This window comes from Medicago sativa, chromosome 8 (assembly GCF_051527215.1).
Source record: "Medicago sativa cultivar Bolivia chromosome 8, Bolivia_mono, whole genome shotgun sequence".
In the NCBI taxonomy this organism is placed as follows: Eukaryota; Viridiplantae; Streptophyta; class Magnoliopsida; order Fabales; family Fabaceae; genus Medicago; species Medicago sativa.
The window spans coordinates 72,362,219-72,383,339 of NC_140756.1; the positions used below are offsets into that span (position 1 = coordinate 72,362,219).

General features: G+C 33.2%; 3 protein-coding genes and 1 pseudogene across 3 annotated transcripts; all 4 read left to right on the top strand.

The window, feature by feature from the left end:
• The first annotated feature begins 664 nt into the window (after nt 1–664).
• LOC146901233 (uncharacterized) lies at nt 665–1,692 on the top strand. The gene has a single exon (XM_085735503.1). It carries the CDS (start codon nt 870–872, stop codon nt 1,527–1,529), a length of 660 nt encoding a protein of 219 aa, XP_085591629.1. The 5' UTR covers nt 665–869; the 3' UTR covers nt 1,530–1,692.
• A 1,975-nt stretch (nt 1,693–3,667) lies between these two features.
• Nucleotides 3,668–5,793, top strand: LOC146901234 (uncharacterized). The gene has a single exon (XM_085737636.1). It carries the CDS (start codon nt 3,668–3,670, stop codon nt 5,591–5,593), a length of 1,926 nt encoding a protein of 641 aa, XP_085593762.1. The 3' UTR covers nt 5,594–5,793.
• Nucleotides 5,794–7,817: 2,024 nt separating this feature from the next.
• On the top strand, nt 7,818–8,546 carry LOC146901235 (secreted RxLR effector protein 161 pseudogene; annotated as a pseudogene).
• Nucleotides 8,547–19,203: 10,657 nt separating this feature from the next.
• LOC146901236 (F-box/kelch-repeat protein At3g23880-like) lies at nt 19,204–20,778 on the top strand. The gene has a single exon (XM_085734590.1). It carries the CDS (start codon nt 19,317–19,319, stop codon nt 20,490–20,492), a length of 1,176 nt encoding a protein of 391 aa, XP_085590716.1. The 5' UTR covers nt 19,204–19,316; the 3' UTR covers nt 20,493–20,778.
• The last annotated feature ends 343 nt before the right edge of the window (nt 20,779–21,121 follow it).

The following is a 21,121-nucleotide window of genomic DNA, read 5'->3' on the forward strand; positions in this document are numbered from 1 at the left end:
TAAACACTCTTTGTTAGGATGAGAGGTACTTGATCTTGCTAAACATGTAACCCTTTTGATCTTGCAATATATGATTCTAGCAATTTATATTCAATATTGTTGTTATTCTTGTGTTAATGCTTTCAATAAGATTCAAGATGATTTGGACACAAACTCTTGAATCTAGAGCTAGAGTAGCAATATATCTTAGGTTAACATACTTGACATCTTTGTTAATCTTGTGATAATCACCATAATCAAGAGTGAAATGCTTTCGGATATTTAATCAGGCTGGACACGGTCGATTAGGTTATTAGATCGACTTTGTTATCGTTTAAGGGATTTGGACACGAATGTTTAAACGATAACTTAGAAATAATTATATCACTTTGGACACGAAGGGTAGTTTAGAATTGATTGTGATAATGTTGTTTACAAAGCTAGAATTCGTATGGATCATTAGGTTACGTGTGACGCTTGGTTAAGGAACGCTACTCCTAACAAGTTTCAATCCTTATTTATCTCAACTTTTACTTTTTGCAAATTAGTTTAGCTAGTTACATTTCAATTCAAACAAACAAGTACTCTTAATACTTGGAATGATAATTGATGTTAAACTGTCCTTGATAACGCACTATTCCCTCTGTGGAGACGATATTAAAATACTTACTTTGTTTGATGCAAAACTACTTCATCAAAATGGCGCCGTTGCCGGGGATTGGTGTTTAGATATCATAGATAGAACGATTGATTTATTGTTTTAAGTATTCGTACATATTCCGTAAATATTTTTCTTTACTTAATAGTTGTTACCACTAACCCCTCTTTGATAAACAAAGAAAAGTTTCTTGTTAGTTGTTTCCATTTCAGATCATCACCTAGACAAAATCATGGCTGATCATGGTTATAACAACTTCTACACTCCACCCGAGTATGAACCATATCAACAGCATCAGCAATATCCTTTTGAAGATGAACGAATGACCAATGTGGAAAATACTTTGAATATCTTCATGCAACAATCCATGATAAACATGCAAAATACCAACCAAAGATTGAGGAATTTATCAATTCAGTTGGAGATGATTCAAGCTCAAATCATGGATAACCAAGCCAACATTCAATCCAATCACGAAGAACATGAAAATTCATCAAATCTGTGTGAGGAAAATGGAGAGACTGTTGAAGAAGGTGTTGATGAAAATGAGGAAGATGCAATAGTAGAGGAATGTGGTGCACCACATGAAATCGAACTTCCTCAAGTAAAGTCATTTACTGAAGAGGACAAAACTGTTGATATTGGAGAAGCAATGAAGGTGACAGAGAAAAAAGAACGGTTACTAATCAAGGAAGACTTAGTGGAAGCAAGGGGGAAGAAAGTGAGCAAGGCTGAAATAGACCGGGTCATTGATGAAATTAGCGCCTTGTTCAAATCAAAGTTAAGGAGGACATGGACTCCACATCATCTGTATCTTAAGTTCATGGAATTCCTCCCGAAAAGAAGGAATACAAAGGATGATGTATTGTCCGTCTCATTTTGGCCACCCTAACGAAAAAGGCGTCGAGCTAACGACGTTAAACAAGCGCTTGTTGGGAGGCAACCCAACTTGGTAAGTTCTCTTACTGTTAAAATAATGTGTTAGCACTTTTGGTTAATTTAGTACTTCATATTATTGTGGAAGTCTTTTGTATCACTCTTGCTTAATTTCAAATCTCAGATGATTGGTTATGATTCATAGTTGTGATCAAAAGCGCAAAGCCAAGGTACAAGTTTCCAGTTTTTCTAGGTTTTTACTCGAATATGGAACGGGTACTTTGTGTAAATTTCATGTCATTTAGTTCTTCGCAATAATGTGTTTGTTTGTGAACCACTTAGTTCTAGCCTAAAAGTGAGGAAATCTCAAGTGTTTGTACATATGCAAGGAGACCGGATTCATTGTTTAACTCGATTGTGTTATTTTAAATCCAATAATTGTTTTGAATTGTGTGAAGGCATGGAAGTGATCAAGGCACATTTTGTTGAGGACAAAATCCTTATTTGATGTTTTAAAGATCACAAACATTATATATGTTTTTAACTTGTTATCTACTAATATGTTCTGTGAGAATTGTTTCATGAAAGAATGTTCTTGTTAAAGAGAAGAACATTCTAAGCTTATAAATAATCTCACCAAAAGCAAAGAGCAAAAAGACACGCATACACTTTCTGCTACAGCACTTGCATCATTGAAGGCAAGAAAATATTGTTCCCTTTGTCTCACTAAAAAAGGATAGAAAGATACCTTTGATAAATGACTTTAAGGAAGCAATCTAATGACAAGGAAAGGCTTGACAAACAAAAAGAATATTCAATGACAAAAGGCCAAAGACTCACGTGAGTCTTAAAGAAAAGAAGAAAGAATCAAAGCTGCACAAGAAGAAGGTTCTGGTGAAGCTTACAACAAACAAAGAATGTTCTCAAGCTGGTCTGCTGAAAGTACAACAAAGATAAAGACAAGTTCACATGGCCACCACATCACAGCTGGTGATCCTTTACGTATATGCTTGCTGTAAACAGCTGGAACTCAAAGAATGTTCTCAAGAACATTCTGCAACTCACAAAGAGTTCATTTTTTGCATCCCTGCACTTCAAAGAAAGAAAACACACGCACATGGGATGTTTTATGGAAGGACAACACAGCTGGCTTTGTCTTTGAAGCATGAAGTTCAAAGCTTCTATAAAAGCAAGCATACCTCCACTATGTTTCTCAAGAGCTTACAAACAAGAATACATAATCTCTCAAAGCAAAATCAATTGCCTCTCTCACGTGAATATCAATCAAGAATATTCATCAAAGTTCTTCAAGCTCTTCAACTACATACAAACAAACTTCTACTCTTACACTAGATTTGGATCATAATCCTTTAAGTTTGTTTTTATCATAATCTCAAACAAGTGTTGAGAAAATAGGATCCACAACCTAAACCTCTCATAAACAATTTGTATTTAGATCTCAAGTCTATTGGGCTTAATAGTTTGAGATAGGACTGATCTGGTGTGATCAAGAATTGTGACTAGACTGATCTGGTGTGATCAAGAACTGTAGTGCTACTAAGGACGATTTGGTGGCTTGAAACTATAGTGGAAAAATCTCACACTAAAAGTGTGGGGACTAGACGTAGCCCACGTTGGGTGAACTAGGATAAATCTCTTGTGTTCTCTCTCTTCTCTTATCTCTTATATTCTGGCCGTCACATATAACTATAACTAATCATATTAATTTTCCAGAGTGTTCTGGTCCTTAAACTAAAATTAAATAATTAACTTACTACTTAATTAATTATCCAGAACCTTCTGGTCCTTTATCGCTTTATTTATTTCAGTTATATATCCAGAGTATTCTGGTCCTTTACTGCTTTATTTATTTCAGTCTTTTATTCCAGAACTATCTGGTCCTTTTACTTATTTTATTATCCAGAGTTCTCTGGTCCTAATATTATAATATTCTATTATTACTCACGTAACACTAACCAAGAACTTTCTTGAGCATACATATACTTAATTTTCTTTTCAGAATTAAAATTAAAAAGGGTCACAATTCAAACCCCCCCTTTCTTGTGACGTTTATTGCTACTTCAATTGGCATCAGAGCCCGGTTCCAAACAAAAAACACTTAACACGTGTTGGAAAAAGATTCAGAAAGAAGCAATGTCAAAAGAAAAATACATACCAGAAGGTCTCTCATGTACTAGACCACCATACTTCAATGGTAAAAACTATTACTATTGGAAAGGAAAAATGGAACTATTCTTAAGATCTCAAGATGTGGATATGTGGAAAATAATAACAGACGGAAACCATATACCTATGACAACTGATGATATTACTAAAACAAAAGTAATTACACCAGAGGCTTCATGGACAAAAGAAGATAAAGAAAAAATACTCTTAAATTCTAAAGCTCGACTCTTTCTATCATGTGCACTAAGCATGGAAGAAAGCGAAAGAGTTGATGAATGCGATACTGCAAAAAAGGTGTGGGATACTCTCAAGGTTCATCATGAAGGAACAAGCCATGTTAAAGAAACAAGAATTGACATTGGTGTTAGAAAGTTTGAAATCTTTGAAATGATTGAAGATGAAAACATCGATGAAATGTACTCTAGATTCACATCTATAGTCAATGAACTAAGATCACTTGGAAAAACTTATTCTACCCACGACAGAATAAGAAAAATACTGAGGTGTCTTCCAACTCAATGGAGACCCATGGTCACTGCAATCACTCAAGCTAAAGACCTAAACACTTTAGCTCTTGAAGATCTCATCGGATCACTAAAAGCTCATGAGACATTACTTCAAGAAGATAAACCAATAAGAAAAGGCAAAATGATCGCTCTAAAAGCTTCCCAAAATGATCAAGAAATTTCACCCACACAAAATGAAGAGATCAAAGAAACCGAAGAAGAAGAAATCATTCAAGAAGAAGCAGAAGATGAACTAGCACTCATCACAAAGAAAATTCAAAGAATGATTAGAAGAAGAGATCAAATAAAAAGATACTTTCCAAATAGAAAAGAAAATCCTAAAGGAGATACAGACAAAAGTCAAGTAACCTGCTATGGATGCAACAAACAAGGACATTACAAAAATGAATGCCCACTAAACAAGAAGAGTCAAAAGAAACCGCCCTACTCAAAATCCATGTTTACATGGGATGATCTTGAAGAACCAAAAGAAGAAGACATTGAAGCAAATCTTTGTCTAATGGCAAACTCAGAAAATGACGAGGTATTTCTCTTTGACAAACCTCTTTTAGATTTTACTATTGATAACGAAGAACAAATTATTACTAACAATAAGGATCTAGAAAATACAATTGATAGTCTATTATTCGACTCAAATTTCTTAACAAACAAATGTCATTCTCTACAAAAAGAAGTTCTTGAGATAAAAGAAGAAAAAGAAAAACTTCAAGTCTTGAACGATAATCAAAAGAAAATCATTCAAAACTTGCAAGATTCATATTTTCAAGCAACTGAAAAAATCAAAAACCTTAGCAAAAATAAATTTCCAGAAACTTCTAAAGTTACTGAAAATGATTTGCTAAAGATCGAAATTAAAGAACTCAGAAATGATCTTAATCATTTTATCAAATCAACTGAAACATTTCAAAATATTATGGGTTCTCAAGCAGGAATATTTGATAAAGCTGGTTTAGGTTTTGATATTTCCAAAAACCAAAAAATATATGAAAATTTCTTTATACCTGAAAAGGATAAAATGAAATGTTCCTTTTGTAACAAAAATGGACATCTTGAAAGGTTTTGCTTTCATAAGAAAAGAGAAATAAGACTAGAACATTCTCATCAAATGAACCCAGAACATTCTCAAGAACATTCTCTTAGATTGAAAAGAAAAGAATGTTTATATTGCAAAAGAATAGGTCACTTAGAAATAAATTGTTTTCTCAAGATTAAAAATCTTGAGCTTAAGAAAACTAACCACAAAGGACCCAATTCATCATGGGTACCTAAGGGACAACTAACTCAAAATGCAGGAATCCTCTCAAAATGCAAGGAAAAAGCCATGGTACTTGGACAGTGGTTGTTCAAGGCACATGACAGGGGATAAACAATGTTTCATCTCCTTCGAAAAGAAAGAAGGAGGACTGGTTACCTTTGGAAATAATGACAAAGGTAAAATTAAAGGTAAAGGTATTATTGGTAAGAAAAATACTGCAAAAATTGAAAATGTTCAATATGTTGAAGGATTAAAACACAATCTGCTAAGCATAAGTCAATTATGTGATAGTGGTTTTGAAGTTAGTTTTAAAACCAACATATGTGAAGTAAAACAAATATCCTCAGGAAAAACTTTTTTCACCGGTTCTAGAATAAAAAACTTATATGTTTTATACTTAGATGATCTTCCAGCCGAATCATGTTTTATGGGTTTTGAAAAAGACAAATGGATTTGGCACAAAAGAGCTGGACATGTAAGTATGAAAACTATTTCAAAAATTTCTCAACTTGATCTAGTTAGAGGGCTTCCAAAAATAAATTTTGAAAAAGATAAAATATGTGAAGCATGCACAAGAGGAAAACAAGTTAAAAGCAGTTTTAAACCTATAAATGATATTTCTACTCAAAGACCTCTCGAAATTCTTCACATAGATTTATTCGGCCCTGTTAGAACTGCTAGTCTAAGTGGAAAACAATATGGATTTGTTATAGTTGATGATTTTTCCAGATATACATGGGTGTTATTTTTAAAACATAAAGATGAAGCTTTTGAAGCATTTAAAACTTTTTGCACATTAGTTCAAAATGAAAAAGAATTAAAAATCATTTCTGTAAAAAGTGATCATGGAGGAGAATTTGAAAATGCATATTTTAAAAACTTTTTTGATGAACAAGGAATATCACACAATTTTTCATGCGCAAGAACTCCTCAACAAAATGGAGTAGTTGAAAGAAAAAATAGAACATTACAAGAAATGGCAAGAACAATGATTAGTGAATCAAATGTAGAAAAATATTTTTGGGCTGAAGCCATAAATACTTCTTGCTATATTATAAATCGTGTCTCTATTAGAAAAATCTTGAACAAAACCTCATATGAACTTTGGAAAAATAAAAAACCTAACATCTCTTATTTTCACATTTTTGGGTGTTATTGTTATATTTTAAATGATAAAGAAAATCTAGGAAAATTTGATTCAAAATCAGATAAAGGAATATTTCTAGGATATGCAACAAATTCCAGAGGATACAGAATTTTTAATCTAAGAAACCAAACTATGGAAATTAGTATGCATGTTGTCTTTGATGAATTCGATGATCTAATAATTAACAAAGAAGATGAAGAAGAAATTTCTCAAAAAGAAAATGAAGACAATCAAGAACAGTCTCCACAAGCACCACCAAGGAGTTGGAAGACCATTGGTGATCATCCTCCTGAGCAAATCATTGGAGATACATCTGATGGGATAAGAACAAGACGATCTTTTATGAACAATGATGGTAACATGGCAATGATATCACATATCGAACCAAAAAATATAAAGGAAGCAATATGTGAAGAATCATGGATAAATGCCATGAAAGAAGAACTATCTCAATTTGAAAAGAATGAGGTATGGACTCTTGTTTCTAAACCTAAAGATCAAAGTGTAATTGGAACAAGATGGGTCTTCAGAAACAAACTAGATGAAGAAGGTAAAGTCATTAGAAATAAAGCTAGACTTGTTGCACAAGGATATAATCAACAAGAAGGTATTGACTATGATGAAACTTTTGCTCCAGTGGCAAGGTTAGAAGCAATTCGTATTCTTCTTGCATATGCATCTCATAAAAACATTAAACTTTTTCAAATGGATGTTAAAAGTGCATTTTTAAATGGATTCTTAAATGAAGAAGTTTATGTGCACCAACCTCCCGGTTTTGAAAGCACAAATAAACCTCATCATGTCTTTAAACTAACAAAGGCACTATATGGTCTAAAGCAAGCTCCTCGAGCTTGGTATGAGAGGTTAAGTACATTCTTAATCAAAAATAATTTTTCTAGAGGAAAAATTGACACAACACTTTTTAGAAAAGATGATAAAACAAATTTTCTTATTGTTCAAATATATGTTGATGATATTATATTTGGATCAACAGATGAAAAAATGTGTGAAGAATTTTCCGGTCTCATGCAAAGTGAATTTGAAATGAGTATGATGGGAGAATTAAGATTTTTTCTCGGTTTACAAATTAAACAAGAATCAAATGGAATATTTATCTGTCAAGAAAAATATATTAAAGATCTTCTCAAAAAATATAAAATGAATGAAGCCAAAATAATGGTAACTCCCATGCATCCGTCTTCAAGTTTAGACAAAGATGAAAACGGAAAAACTATTTCTGAAAAAGAATACAGAGGCATGATTGGATCTCTGTTGTACTTAACTGCTAGTAGACCAGATATTGTCTTTGCAGTTGGACTATGTGCACGTTTTCAAACATCTCCTAAAGAATCTCATTTAACTGCTGTAAAAAGAATTTTTAGATATCTAGTTGGTACTACTGATCTTGGCCTTTGGTATAGAAAAGGTTCTTCTTTTGACTTAATAGCGTATTGTGATGCTGACTATGCTGGAGACAAAATCGAAAGAAAAAGTACAAGTGGTGCATGTCAGTTTCTTGGAAATGCACTTATCAGTTGGTCATGTAGAAAACAAAACACAATCGCTTTGTCAACCACTGAAGCAGAATACGTGTCAGCAGCAAATTGTTGCTCCCAGGTATTATGGATAAGAAATCAACTCGAAGATTTCTCAAAAAGGTACACAAATATTCCAGTATTTTGTGATAATACTAGTGCTATAAATTTATCAAAAAATCCCATTCAACATTCAAGATCAAAACATATTGAGATAAAACATCATTTTATTCGAGATCATGTGAATAAAAAAGAAATTGAATTAATCTTTGTTGACACTGAAAATCATTTAGCAGATATATTCACTAAACCTCTTGTAGAAGATAGATTTAATTTTATTAAAGAAAAATTAAATATTATTCAAAATCCTCATAAAAAATAGGATGTTAACTCTTAGAATGTCTTTAGAACATTTTTTATATGTGTACTTGTGTGGGGCTCACGCTCAAAACTTGTTTTAGTTATAACTCTCTAGTTAAGTGAACTAAATCATCATTAGCCTACTCTAAAAATAAATTTAACACTGCCCAAGGCATGTTTGATGCTAATCACATCACTAAGTAAGGCCCACCTGAACTCTCTATTGTTCCCAAAACCACTCTCAATCAAATCATGTTGTACTTCCTTCTCTCTTCCCTAAAACGAAACTCCTTCTCTTCTTCTGCAAAACTACCAAACACAAAAATCCATTATCTTCTATAAAACTCCAAACCCTCTTCCATAAAAAATCAAACTTTTCACTCTTACAACAATGGCAAGAACAAAAGGAAACCATGCAAACTTTCGAACTCCTTCACCATCTCCTTCTCCACCTCGCTCTCCTTCACCACCCTCACGGCCATCTTCGCCGGCAAATCCTCCACCGGCCTCACCAGAATCCTCAGAACACCAAACTCCAACTGAAGCTACTCCTCACACCTCTCCCCAGAACGAATCAAAAAACAAACCTTCTTCAAACCCTAACCTCATTAAAGAACCTTCTCTCCAAAATCCTTCAACCAAACCCTCTCCTCCAGAACAAGCTGTTCCTTTATCTTTCTTCCTACCACCACTCTTCCAAGCCATAGCTCCAAACATAAATCAAACACCCCCACATCTTAAAACTCAGGCAAAGAAGGCAAACTCAGCTCCATCACTTCGTCCACCACTCGTACGAAGAAGATCCAACAGGTTACTATCTACAAAAGGAACGAAGAAAAAGGGAGAAGCAGATAATACTGTTTATGAAATAAGTGACTCAGATGAGGAAATTTCTCAACAACCAAACCCTAACCCTATTCCTCAGAAAAACGCTCCAGCTGCTGAAACGACTAATCCACCTACAAATAAGGAAAACGAACAATATCAGAATGATGTTGTTGAACCAGAACCAATCTCTGCTGAAGTTGCCTCTGAGAAACCTCCTTCTCCAATCGAAACTCCAAAGGAAGTTCCAAAGTCTCCTGTGCAACAAGAGGAAGAAGCTCAAGCTGCTCCAGAACGTTCTAGAGAAAGCGCTCGAATCAGGAATAAGGGAAAGAGAAAGCTCACTGAAGACTCAGAACCTTCTCCAATCAAGCAGTCAGTTTCAAAAAAGGGTAAATCTCATAATCTATCTGTGTCTAAGTCTAGTCGCATTCCTCTAATCAATCCTGACTTAACCAAAACTTTTTTTGACAAATGGGCATCTAGACCTATTGGGGTAGGTAGATACTTTGATTTTGAAAAACTTCAAGATGCTGAAATCTTTGTCAAACAATATCCTGATGCTTTAGGTTGGGTTCCATTCCTACAAATTAGGGAAAAGTATTACCCAGAAGCTGTTCAAGCTTTTTATTATATGGCTGAATGCTATCCAGAAAAGAATTTGATCATTTCTCACATTAAGGGGGTCAAGATTGAAATCAACTTAGAAACAATAGCTAAATTATTGAACATACCTCTAGAGGGTCCAGCCGTGTTTGGTGATGATTGGTATGATATACTTCATCTAGATCGTACTACTGTTTTTGATACAATTTACCAACCAAATGCAACTGATTTATCTTATTCAAATCTGTTACACACCACACAAATCCTTGCAAATATGTGTCACAACAGCCTTCTTCCTAAGAATGGCACTTTCAATCACATCTCTTACAATGACATTCTGTTAATCTATCACATGTTCACTGGAGAACAAGTTAATCTCCCATTTATCATTCTCAAAAATATGATGCTTGCTGCTAACTCCACACACAAAACAAGCACTGTCCCATATGGAATGGCCCTATGCAAAATCTTTAGGTTACTCAAAGTCCCTTTGCATGATGAGATGTCCAGTTTCAAAATCTCAACATTTGGACCTAAAAATGTTCACCAAATGAAAACCAAACCTAAGTCTGTAACTCCTTCTGTTGAAAATGTGTCTCAATCTCATGGTCTCAAAAGGAAAAGTCCAATCTCTATGGAACACCTTTTGAATTGTCTCCAAAATGAAATCACAACTCCTAGAGAAAGTTCTCCTGTCTCACAAGAACATGCTAGGCTATTAGACAATTTTGCCAAACATCCCATTCTTCCTAAATTTCAAAATTTGGATGCAATGAAAAGCTTCTTTGCAGAAGCTGCTCCAGCAAATAAATTTCCTGTTGCTGCTCCTATCTTTATCTCTCCACCAAGGCACAATTATTTAGCTCTTTTTCGATCTGAATCAATAGACAAGTTCTTTGCTAATCCACCATTCTATGACTCTTCTGTTCCTATGAAATCTGCCTCTCCTTCCTTTAATGTTCTAACTGGGGCTTCTCTTCCTCCTTCAATGAATGAGCGCCCTCCTAAGCGTTCAAAAATTGAGAAAAACATTAGAAGGATTAGGAAAGACATTCTAAAGCTGTTTGAATTTCTGCATGGTATTATGAATCATATTGTATATGATTCCATGGAAAGAACTTTGATTAGGCAATGGTTCACAAGTCTTGCTGCAAGATGGGGTGTTGATGCACCACTGGCAAATCCATTTCCTCCACCACCTGCCATGCCCATGCCGGTCCCTTCAGAATCATCTTCATCAGATGGATCTTCTCCATCATCTTGATTCTCTGATGCATTCCCTCCTTTTTTATGTGACAAAGGGGGAGAAAAATAAGAAGTACTTTTGCTATTTGGAATGGTATTGCTGCGCACTTAATGTATACAAGGACATATTTTTTAGGTTGCTAGTTGCTTCTTAGAATATGTTGCTGCCTTGTATTAATATTCCATGTACTTCTGCATTATGCTATGTTATATTTTGTCTTTATGCTATTTTGCTATCTTATGTATTTGAACCTTGTTGGACTTAAAATATGTATCAGCATCATTATATGAATGCAATGCTATTTCGGTTAAAAATTTGCATATATTCTCAAGTTATTTAAAAAATCTTGAATGCTAAAATTGAGGGGGAGCTATTGATAAAATTATTTCACATTATTATCAAAATCTCAATTTCTAAATATCAAAATCAAAAACAAATTATAAATGTTTGTCATCATCAAAAAGGGGGAGATTGTTGAGGACAAAATCCTTATTTGATGTTTTAAAGATCACAAACATTATATATGTTTTTAACTTGTTATCTACTAATATGTTTTGTGAGAATTGTTTCATGAAAGAATGTTCTTGTTAAAGAGAAGAACATTCTAAGCTTATAAATAATCTCACCAAAAGCAAAGAGCAAAAAGACACGCATACACTTTCTGCTACAGCACTTGCATCATTGAAGGCAAGAAAATATTGTTCCCTTTGTCTCACTAAAAAAGGATAGAAAGATACCTTTGATAAATGACTTTAAGGAAGCAATCTAATGACAAGGAAAGGCTTGACAAACAAAAAGAATATTCAATGACAAAAGGCCAAAGACTCACGTGAGTCTTAAAGAAAAGAAGAAAGAATCAAAGCTGCACAAGAAGAAGGTTCTGGTGAAGCTTACAACAAACAAAGAATGTTCTCAAGCTGGTCTGCTGAAAGTACAACAAAGATAAAGACAAGTTCACATGGCCACCACATCACAGCTGGTGATCCTTTACGTGTATGCTTGCTGTAAACAGCTGGAACTCAAAGAATGTTCTCAAGAACATTCTGCAACTCACAAAGAGTTCATTTTTTGCATCCTTGCACTTCAAAGAAAGAAAACACACGCACATGGGATGTTTTATGGAAGGACAACACAGCTGGCTTTGTCTTTGAAGCATGAAGTTCAAACCTTCTATAAAAGCAAGCATACCTCCACTATGTTTCTCAAGAGCTTACAAACAAGAATACATAATCTCTCAAAGCAAAATCAATTGCCTCTCTCACGTGAATATCAATCAAGAATATTCATCAAAGTTCTTCAAGCTCTTCAACTACATACAAACAAACTTCTACTCTTACACTAGATTTGGATCATAATCCTTTAAGTTTGTTTTTATCATAATCTCAAACAAGTGTTGAGAAAATAGGATCCACAACCTAAACCTCTCATAAACAATTTGTATTTAGATCTCAAGTCTATTGGGCTTAATAGTTTGAGATAGGACTGATCTGGTGTGATCAAGAATTGTGACTAGACTGATCTGGTGTGATCAAGAACTGTAGTGCTACTAAGGAGGATTTGGTGGCTTGAAACTATAGTGGAAAAATCTCACACTAAAAGTGTGGGGACTAGACGTAGCCCACGTTGGGTGAACTAGGATAAATCTCTTGTGTTCTCTCTCTTCTCTTATCTCTTATATTCTGGCCGTCACATATAACTATAACTAATCATATTAATTTTCCAGAGTGTTCTGGTCCTTAAACTAAAATTAAATAATTAACTTACTACTTAATTAATTATCCAGAACCTTCTGGTCCTTTATCGCTTTATTTATTTCAGTTATATATCCAGAGTATTCTGGTCCTTTACTGCTTTATTTATTTCAGTCTTTTATTCCAGAACTATCTGGTCCTTTTACTTATTTTATTATCCAGAGTTCTCTGGTCCTAATATTATAATATTCTATTATTACTCACGTAACACTAACCAAGAACTTTCTTGAGCATACATATACTTAATTTTCTTTTCAGAATTAAAATTAAAAAGGGTCACAATTCAAACCCCCCTTTCTTGTGACGTTTATTGCTACTTCACATTTTTTGTTAATGAGTGAAACATACTTGACCACAAATAGCCTACTTTGTGAGAAGAGCGAGTATTTGCTAACCCACTTGAGCCAAATGAATCGGAGTCCTCAATTACGAACTGTCAATTCATAAGCACAATGCTTGATGAATTTGCCTTTAAAACTTTTCAATATCCAGTTCATTTTTGACACACTTTAAGACTCTGATATATTTTTAATTATTGAACCCTAAACCTTCAATGTTTATTTGTCTCTTTTGCCTTAGAGTAAGGGAACATTCAAATAGGGTGTATTTTGATTCAAGTTGGGGAGAGAAGGTAGATGTAAATCTTTTGTCAAGTATAATGGTGTAATTTTATCTTTGATCAAGACAACATGTTGTTGTAAATATAAAAAGAAAAGAAAAACAAAGTGTACATGAAAAGAAAAAGAAAAAGAGAAAAAGAAAGAAAAATCCAAAAAGAAAATAAGTTGTCAAGATCAAAGTGCTTCATGTTTAAGCACCAAGGGTTTGTAATGATTGGTAGGAAAGATTGTGAATTTTAATGGTTGATACAAGGAATGTTCCTCTTTGATAGGTTTTTTGATTTCAATTGCCCACATATGACATTTCTTTTGTAGCCAAGCCAAGTTATAACCCTCAAAGACCTTTTGATCCATGTTTTTATGCCTTTTGAAACGATATTTGGATGGACACATAACTTGATTGGAATGTTAACTTGATTGCCGGATGTGTGTTCATAACCCTCATTCATTTGATTTCAATTGTTTATCTACTTTCATAGAAGTGTGTTAGGTGTGGTTCGTAAATAAATATATTATTGTTTTGAAATGTTTGACATGAACTTTGTACTTAGGGCTCATCTCATGTTAGTAGTAGAATTTTAGATTAGTTGGAAACTTAGACTTGCCCGCGCATTCACTTTTAAATCATTCATCTGAAGATGTTTTCAAAGCCTTGTGTACTTGTGTCTTGTAATTTACTTCTTTGATTTTCAATCTTTTGTTTGAGGACAAACAAAGAGCTAAGTTGGGGAGAGTTTGATAAGTGCCAAGAAGTGTTATTTTCATGATATATTTCATACACTTTTTGTTACTTGTTTTACAAGTTATTGAAGGAAAAGCCGAGAAATAAGTGTTAAATGCCTTATTACGCTTTATATATCTTACTCTATCCTTTTGTGCAGAAATTAGCCTCAAGACACTGATTAAAGACCAAAACCATGGAAAAACACTATTTGGGCAGAAGCTGATCCAGGAGGCAAGCAGCTCGCACTCAAACTCGCATCTGCGAGTACCAATGCGAGCAACTCGCAATTGCGAGCTCCCTTACTCGCAGCTGCGAGTTAGGGCGGTTTGACCTCCTCTTTTATGACGTGGCAGCTTTGCATTGGTCCAGAGAAGCAACTCGCATCTGCGAGTGATGTAGCTCGCATCTGCGAGTTCAGGCAGGGCAGAGGCTATAAAACACCCACTTGCTATTCCTTGAAGATATTATTATGTTGGGATTTTCTTAGATATTTTGAGGATCCTTTTCTCTTAGTTTTTGATAGCTTTGAGCTTGTAATTTTATAGAGAGAAAGAAGGTAGTTCTTCATAGAGTGAGAGTGGTTTTGGAAGTTGGATGCTTACTCCTTAGTTGAGACATCACAAGTGTAATGAATCCTTCCTTTTCAAGCTATCCTTGCAAGGCTTCCATGATGATGAGTAGCTAAACACTCTTTGTTAGGATGAGAGGTACTTGATCTTGCTAAACATGTAACCCTTTTGATCTTGCAATATATGATTCTAGCAATTTATATTCAATATTGTTGTTATTCTTGTGTTAATGCTTTCAATAAGATTCAAGATGATTTGGACACAAACTCTTGAATCTAGAGCTAGAGTAGCAATATATCTTAGGTTAACATACTTGACATCTTTGTTAATCTTGTGATAATCACCATAATCAAGAGTGAAATGCTTTCGGATATTTAATCAGGCTGGACACGGTCGATTAGGTTATTAGATCGACTTTGTTATCGTTTAAGGGATTTGGACACGAATGTTTAAACGATAACTTAGAAATAATTATATCACTTTGGACACGAAGGGTAGTTTAGAATTGATTGTGATAATGTTGTTTACAAAGCTAGAATTCGTATGGATCATTAGGTTACGTGTGACGCTTGGTTAAGGAACGCTACTCCTAACAAGTTTCAATCCTTATTTATCTCAACTTTTACTTTTTGCAAATTAGTTTAGCTAGTTACATTTCAATTCAAACAAACAAGTACTCTTAATACTTGGAATGATAATTGATGTTAAACTGTCCTTGATAACGCACTATTCCCTCTGTGGAGACGATATTAAAATACTTACTTTGTTTGATGCAAAACTACTTCATCAACAGGGGCGGAGCTCGGTTTTAAACATTGGGGAGACCAAGTCTTAAAAGGTAGTATAATTTAGCAAGCAAGCTTACATAATGGGCTTTTTTTAAAAGTGAAAAAGATGTTTTTGCCATAAAAGACAAATGCCCAACATACAAAATGACACAAATGCTAATAATGGGAGGACCATATTCATAACCTTGTGTGAATAGCAGTATATAATAATAGTATAATTGTAGTAAAAAAAAAATTAGAAAAATTTGGGGGGGGGGGGGGACCACGGCCACCTGGCCCCCATGGTCCTTCCGCCACTGCCTGCATATCATAATGCATGTCCCTGAGAAGCGAACTATTCTTACGGGGAACTTAACATTTTTTTTTGGTCAAGAACATTTTATTTTTAGGAAAATGTTAACCGGTGTCCCCGGGACATCGGTTAACACAACCCTTATTTAGTCAAAAAAGTGTCTTTTTTTATTTAATTTTTCCTTTTTCAGATACCTTAACCGGTGCCCCAGGAACACCGGCTAACACAACCCTTATTTTTAACATCCTTGTTTTCGTTTTTCATTTTTTGGTCAAAATATCCTTGTTTTCTTGTTAGACCAAGTGCAATGGCTTATTGAAAGAGAGAGTCAACATGTTGAAACCGTTGGAGATGGATGTTGAAAGTGAGTGGAAGGATGATGTGGATGAGTGAGGTGATGAATGAATTAAACATGTTGAATGCTGTCCCGCCAGGCCACGTGGCGCCAAGCGAATGGTCGAATTTGGCGCGTGAGATGCACGAGCCGACAGGGCGCGTGATGAATTCTGGCAACGCGGAGAGAGAAAGGAAAGTGGATATAACTGGACACGTGGCACGTTATTACAGGCTGCTTGGATTTTTATCATCTAAATATTTTGGACTCAATTATTTCATTGCAAATAATTTTATTTTTTTTACTAAAATTCGTGATTTTTTTCTCTATAAATAGAGACTTGGATCATTTGATTTGGACACAGAAAAAAAATCAAGTTTTTCACTCTCTTAAATCGATTAGACTTCCTCAAAGTGAACCCGATAAGTTATTTGCAAAACAACAGGAGTGCTATTTGTGTGTCGCGTGCTTAGTTTGTTGTATTGCATTTTAAGTCAAGAAAATAAAAATAAATTATTTAAATAAATTTTGTTTTTACAAAAAACAAAAAAAAATTGTTAAGTGTTTCTTTATTTCAATTTAATTATAATCAATAATTGTAATTTTATGTAATTATAAAAACAAAAATATAAAATTAAATAAGAATAAGAAATAAAAGGTGGTGGGGTAGAGTGTTTAATGAAAACTAGTCGAGATACCCGTGCTACAGCACGGGTAGCGCGGCTTCGCCGCGCTGTATGGCTGCGGCTCCGCCGCGTGTCGCGTCTCGGCTGCGCTTGCAATAGTGATTTTTTTTGTCCATGGTGAAAATATGAAAAGTATTTAAAGCATAATAATGTATATATTGATCGGTAGTAATGAAAAATTATAAAATAATTCAATTTTAATATGAACAAATATATATTAAATTTTAGTATTGACGATATTAAAAAAGCTAATAAATAAAAATAATCATAGTTTTTATTTACTAATATGTTTTAGTGTGAAAAATACTAATAAGCATCCCGTGAAAAATCATAATTAATGTATTATATAATATTGTTATCGTAAAAGGATATACTAATATATTCTCGTAAAACAAACATATACTCATATATATTTTTATTAATATATAGTCTATACACCCACATATACTTTATTAATATATTAATAAAACTTAGGCAGTCGCGGTGTTTAAATAGAGATATTAAAAAATACTAATTAAAACTGAGCACTCCTTATAGTTACTAAAATGGATCCCGTGTTACAATTGTACACTCCAACGGGTTTTTTATTGATACATTTTAAAAAAAAAAAACAACGGAAAAAATTGAAGTATGATTAATCATAGTATATTATAATTTTTTTGTTTGTTTTAGTATTGACGATATTAAAAAAAAATACATTTCACAAATAAACATATACTAACATATTCCCGTATAAAAACATATAGTGACATATATTTTTATTAATATATAGTCCATACACTCATATATATTTATCAATATATAGACCCATTAGATTTCACAAATAAGAATATACTAATATATTCCCGTAAAACAAACATATACTCACATATATATTTTTATTAATATATAGTTCATACACCCACATATATTTTTTTTGAATATATTAATAAAACTTAGGCAGTCACGGTGTTTAAATAGAGTTATTAAAAAAATACTAATTAAAACCGATCATTCGTTGTAGTTACTAAAATGGGTCCCGTGTTACAATTGTACACTCCAATGATTTTTTTAGTGATACATTTTCAAAAAAAAAAACAAAAAAAAATTGAAGTATGATTAATCATAGTATATTATAATATTGTTCTTGTTTTAGTATTGACGATATTAAAAAAGCTAATAAATGAAAATACATTTCATAAATAAATATATACTAACATATTCCCGTAAAAAAATATAGTGAGATATATTTTTTATTAATATATAGTCCATACACCCACATATATTTTATTAATATATTAATAAAACTTAGGCAATCGCGGTGTTTAATTAGAGATATTAAAAAAATACTAATTAAAACTGATCACTCGTTGTAGTTACTAAAATGGGTCTCGTGTTACAATTGTACACTCCAATGGGTTTTTTAGTGATACATTTAAAAAAAACAACAGAAAAAATTGAAGTATGGTTAATCATAGTATATTATAATATTGTTCTTGTTTTAGTATTGACGATATGAAAAAAGCTAATAAATAAAAATAATCATAGATTTTATTTACTAATATGTTTGAGTGTGAAAAATATTTTTTTTTGAAGAATTTGAGTGTGAAAAATATTAATATGCGTCCCGTGAAAAAACATAATTAATGTATTATATAATAGTGTTATTGTAAAATACAAAATCATATTCTGCTATAACAACAACACTTGTTAGTTTCCTCTATAAAAAAAACTTGTTAGTAAAACCGAATTGAAAATTAGTAGAAAAAATGAAGTTGAAAATGAAGAGAGAAAATGAAAAATGAAGAAAGTTGGTAAGAAAAAGATAAGAGAGGAGAGTGAGATTGAGAGAGAAAAGTTTATTATTAATAAAGGTGAGAGAAAAATTTATTATTAAATAAATAAAGATGAAAGATAAAATATTACTATTATAAATAAAGAAAGATGAGAGAGAAAAGTTTATTATTAAATAAAGAAAGGTGAGAAAGTGTGTTTTAGTAAAGTGGGTTTTGATAGTGGATTTGACAAAAATAACCCTAAAGTTGTAAAGGAAAGTTTTTGGAAGAAAATTAGGTATATGGGTAGTTAAATAATTTTGGTATTATCTTGTTTTTATATATTGTAAGTTGATTGATTGATTGAAGTTGAAACCATTGGAGAGGTAAAAATTGAATGTGTGTTGAAAAAGTGGATGTTGAAGGTTGTTGAATGTAAGTGACCATTGTAAATGGTCTTTAGAGTAGAAAGGGACTCGAGAGTATATAAAATGTAAAAAAGTGGGTGTTTAGTCACGCTCATTTAATAAAATGGGAAATGGGTCTTCATAATCTAATCAAGAGTTTTGATCTTAACCCTAAATCAAGTGGATTGAAATGAAGAGAAACAACAGTGGCAGAGGAAGAAGACGCAGAAAGAAGAAGAATCCATTACTGTACCTACCTCATGAGTTGATAACTCAAATCCTCTTAAGGTTACCTGTGAAGTCTCTTATTCGTTTTAAATGCGTTTGCAAGTCTTGGTTTTCTGTTATCTCTGATCCTCATTTTTCAAATTCACATTTTCAACTTACCGCCACAACACCCACTCGTAGAATTCTGTCGATATCACTTCCAGATCATCAAACTCCTCTCTCTGTAGACATAGAAGCATCGTTTCATGATGATTCTGCTTCCGCTTCACTTAATCTTGATTTTCTTCTTCCCAAATCTTATTATGATTTTGAAATTAAAGGTTCATGTAGAGGGTTTGTAGTTTTGCAGCACTATTATTATTCTTCAAAACTCTATCTATGGAATCCATCCACTGGACTTCACAAACAAATACCTTTGTCCCCTCTTGGTTCCAATCTACGCGACGAACATTTCTATGGTTTAGGGTATGATGAGTCAACCGATGATTACTTGGTGGTTTTAATGGCCTATTATTACAATACTGTGATCTCAGATGATATTCCATCATACTTGGAGTTTTTCTCATTGCGAAACAATACATGGAAACAAATTAAGTGTACTCACCACCCTTATACAAATAGCTACGATGATAAGCCCAAAGCAGGGTGCCTCTATAATGGGGCTATTCATTGGTTGGCTAGTAAGCTTGATATACCTAGGGATGTTATTGTTGCATTTGATTTTACCGAAAGGAATCTTTTAGATATACATTTCCCATATGATTATGTAGGTTTTCACTGTGATCCTATGGATTGTGGTTTGTGGGTATTTGGTGAATTTCTCAGTCTATGTGTTATGAATCATTATAATAGTACAGCTGAAATATGGGTGATGAAAGAATACAAAATCAATTCGTCTTGGACAAAGACTCTCATTCTTCCTGTTGATGACTTTCCCAATCAGTACTTTTTAGCATTGTGTTGTACAAAAAATGGTGATATTATTGGAACAGATGGTGGTACTGGATTGGTGAAGTATGATGACAATGGACAGTTGCTAGAGCATTCCTCCATTAATAGGGAATCAAGTGGTGGATCCCAAGTGGCTATGTACACACCGTCTCTACTTTCACTCCCTTGTAACAATGAGCAAGCTTAAGAAGATGACACAAACAAGAAGATTGAGGTTTTGAAATATTCCCCTTCATCATTTTCTTGATGTTTATAATTATATTGTATTATGTACTCTTGGGTAATATGTATTTGACTGCATTTGTGACATGAGCTGCGATACGACATGAGTTGATCCAATATGTCATGAAATGTTTATTGGTTAACTATTTGTAATATGCTTATTGGAAATATTGATAGCTTAGTTTGTGTGATTCATTGTTATCTGGTAAATTTTAGTCTGATGAGATTACACATGTTGATTTAGATCAAAATTCCAGTGACATGTATTTGACTCAAGGCAATCTGATTATTATCTTCTCAAAGCATATCATTTATGTTAACCTTTCAATAATAATGTACATAAAAGAACTTCAAAATATAGCCTTTAACCGTTTTACAAGTCAGTTCTTCAGCTGAGGACAAGTCATTATCCCACTGCCATAACTTACAAAGTGAAATAGGATTATATATCTGCACTCATCATTGTTTTTGTTGCTTGCATGACTCTTTAAAATAGGAAGATAAGATCATTTGGTTAGGTTTCATAAAATTGGTGTAAGATATATACTGTTAACTTTCATTTAATTGACACACCCATGTTGTTTGACTCAGATT

Bases quoted from the DNA above. Each gene is read 5' to 3' on its own strand.
- LOC146901233 (XM_085735503.1), top strand. From the start codon at position 870: ATGGCTGATCATGGTTATAACAACTTCTACACTCCACCCGAGTATGAA.
- LOC146901234 (XM_085737636.1), top strand. From the start codon at position 3,668: ATGTCAAAAGAAAAATACATACCAGAAGGTCTCTCATGTACTAGACCA.
- LOC146901236 (XM_085734590.1), top strand. From the start codon at position 19,317: ATGAAGAGAAACAACAGTGGCAGAGGAAGAAGACGCAGAAAGAAGAAG.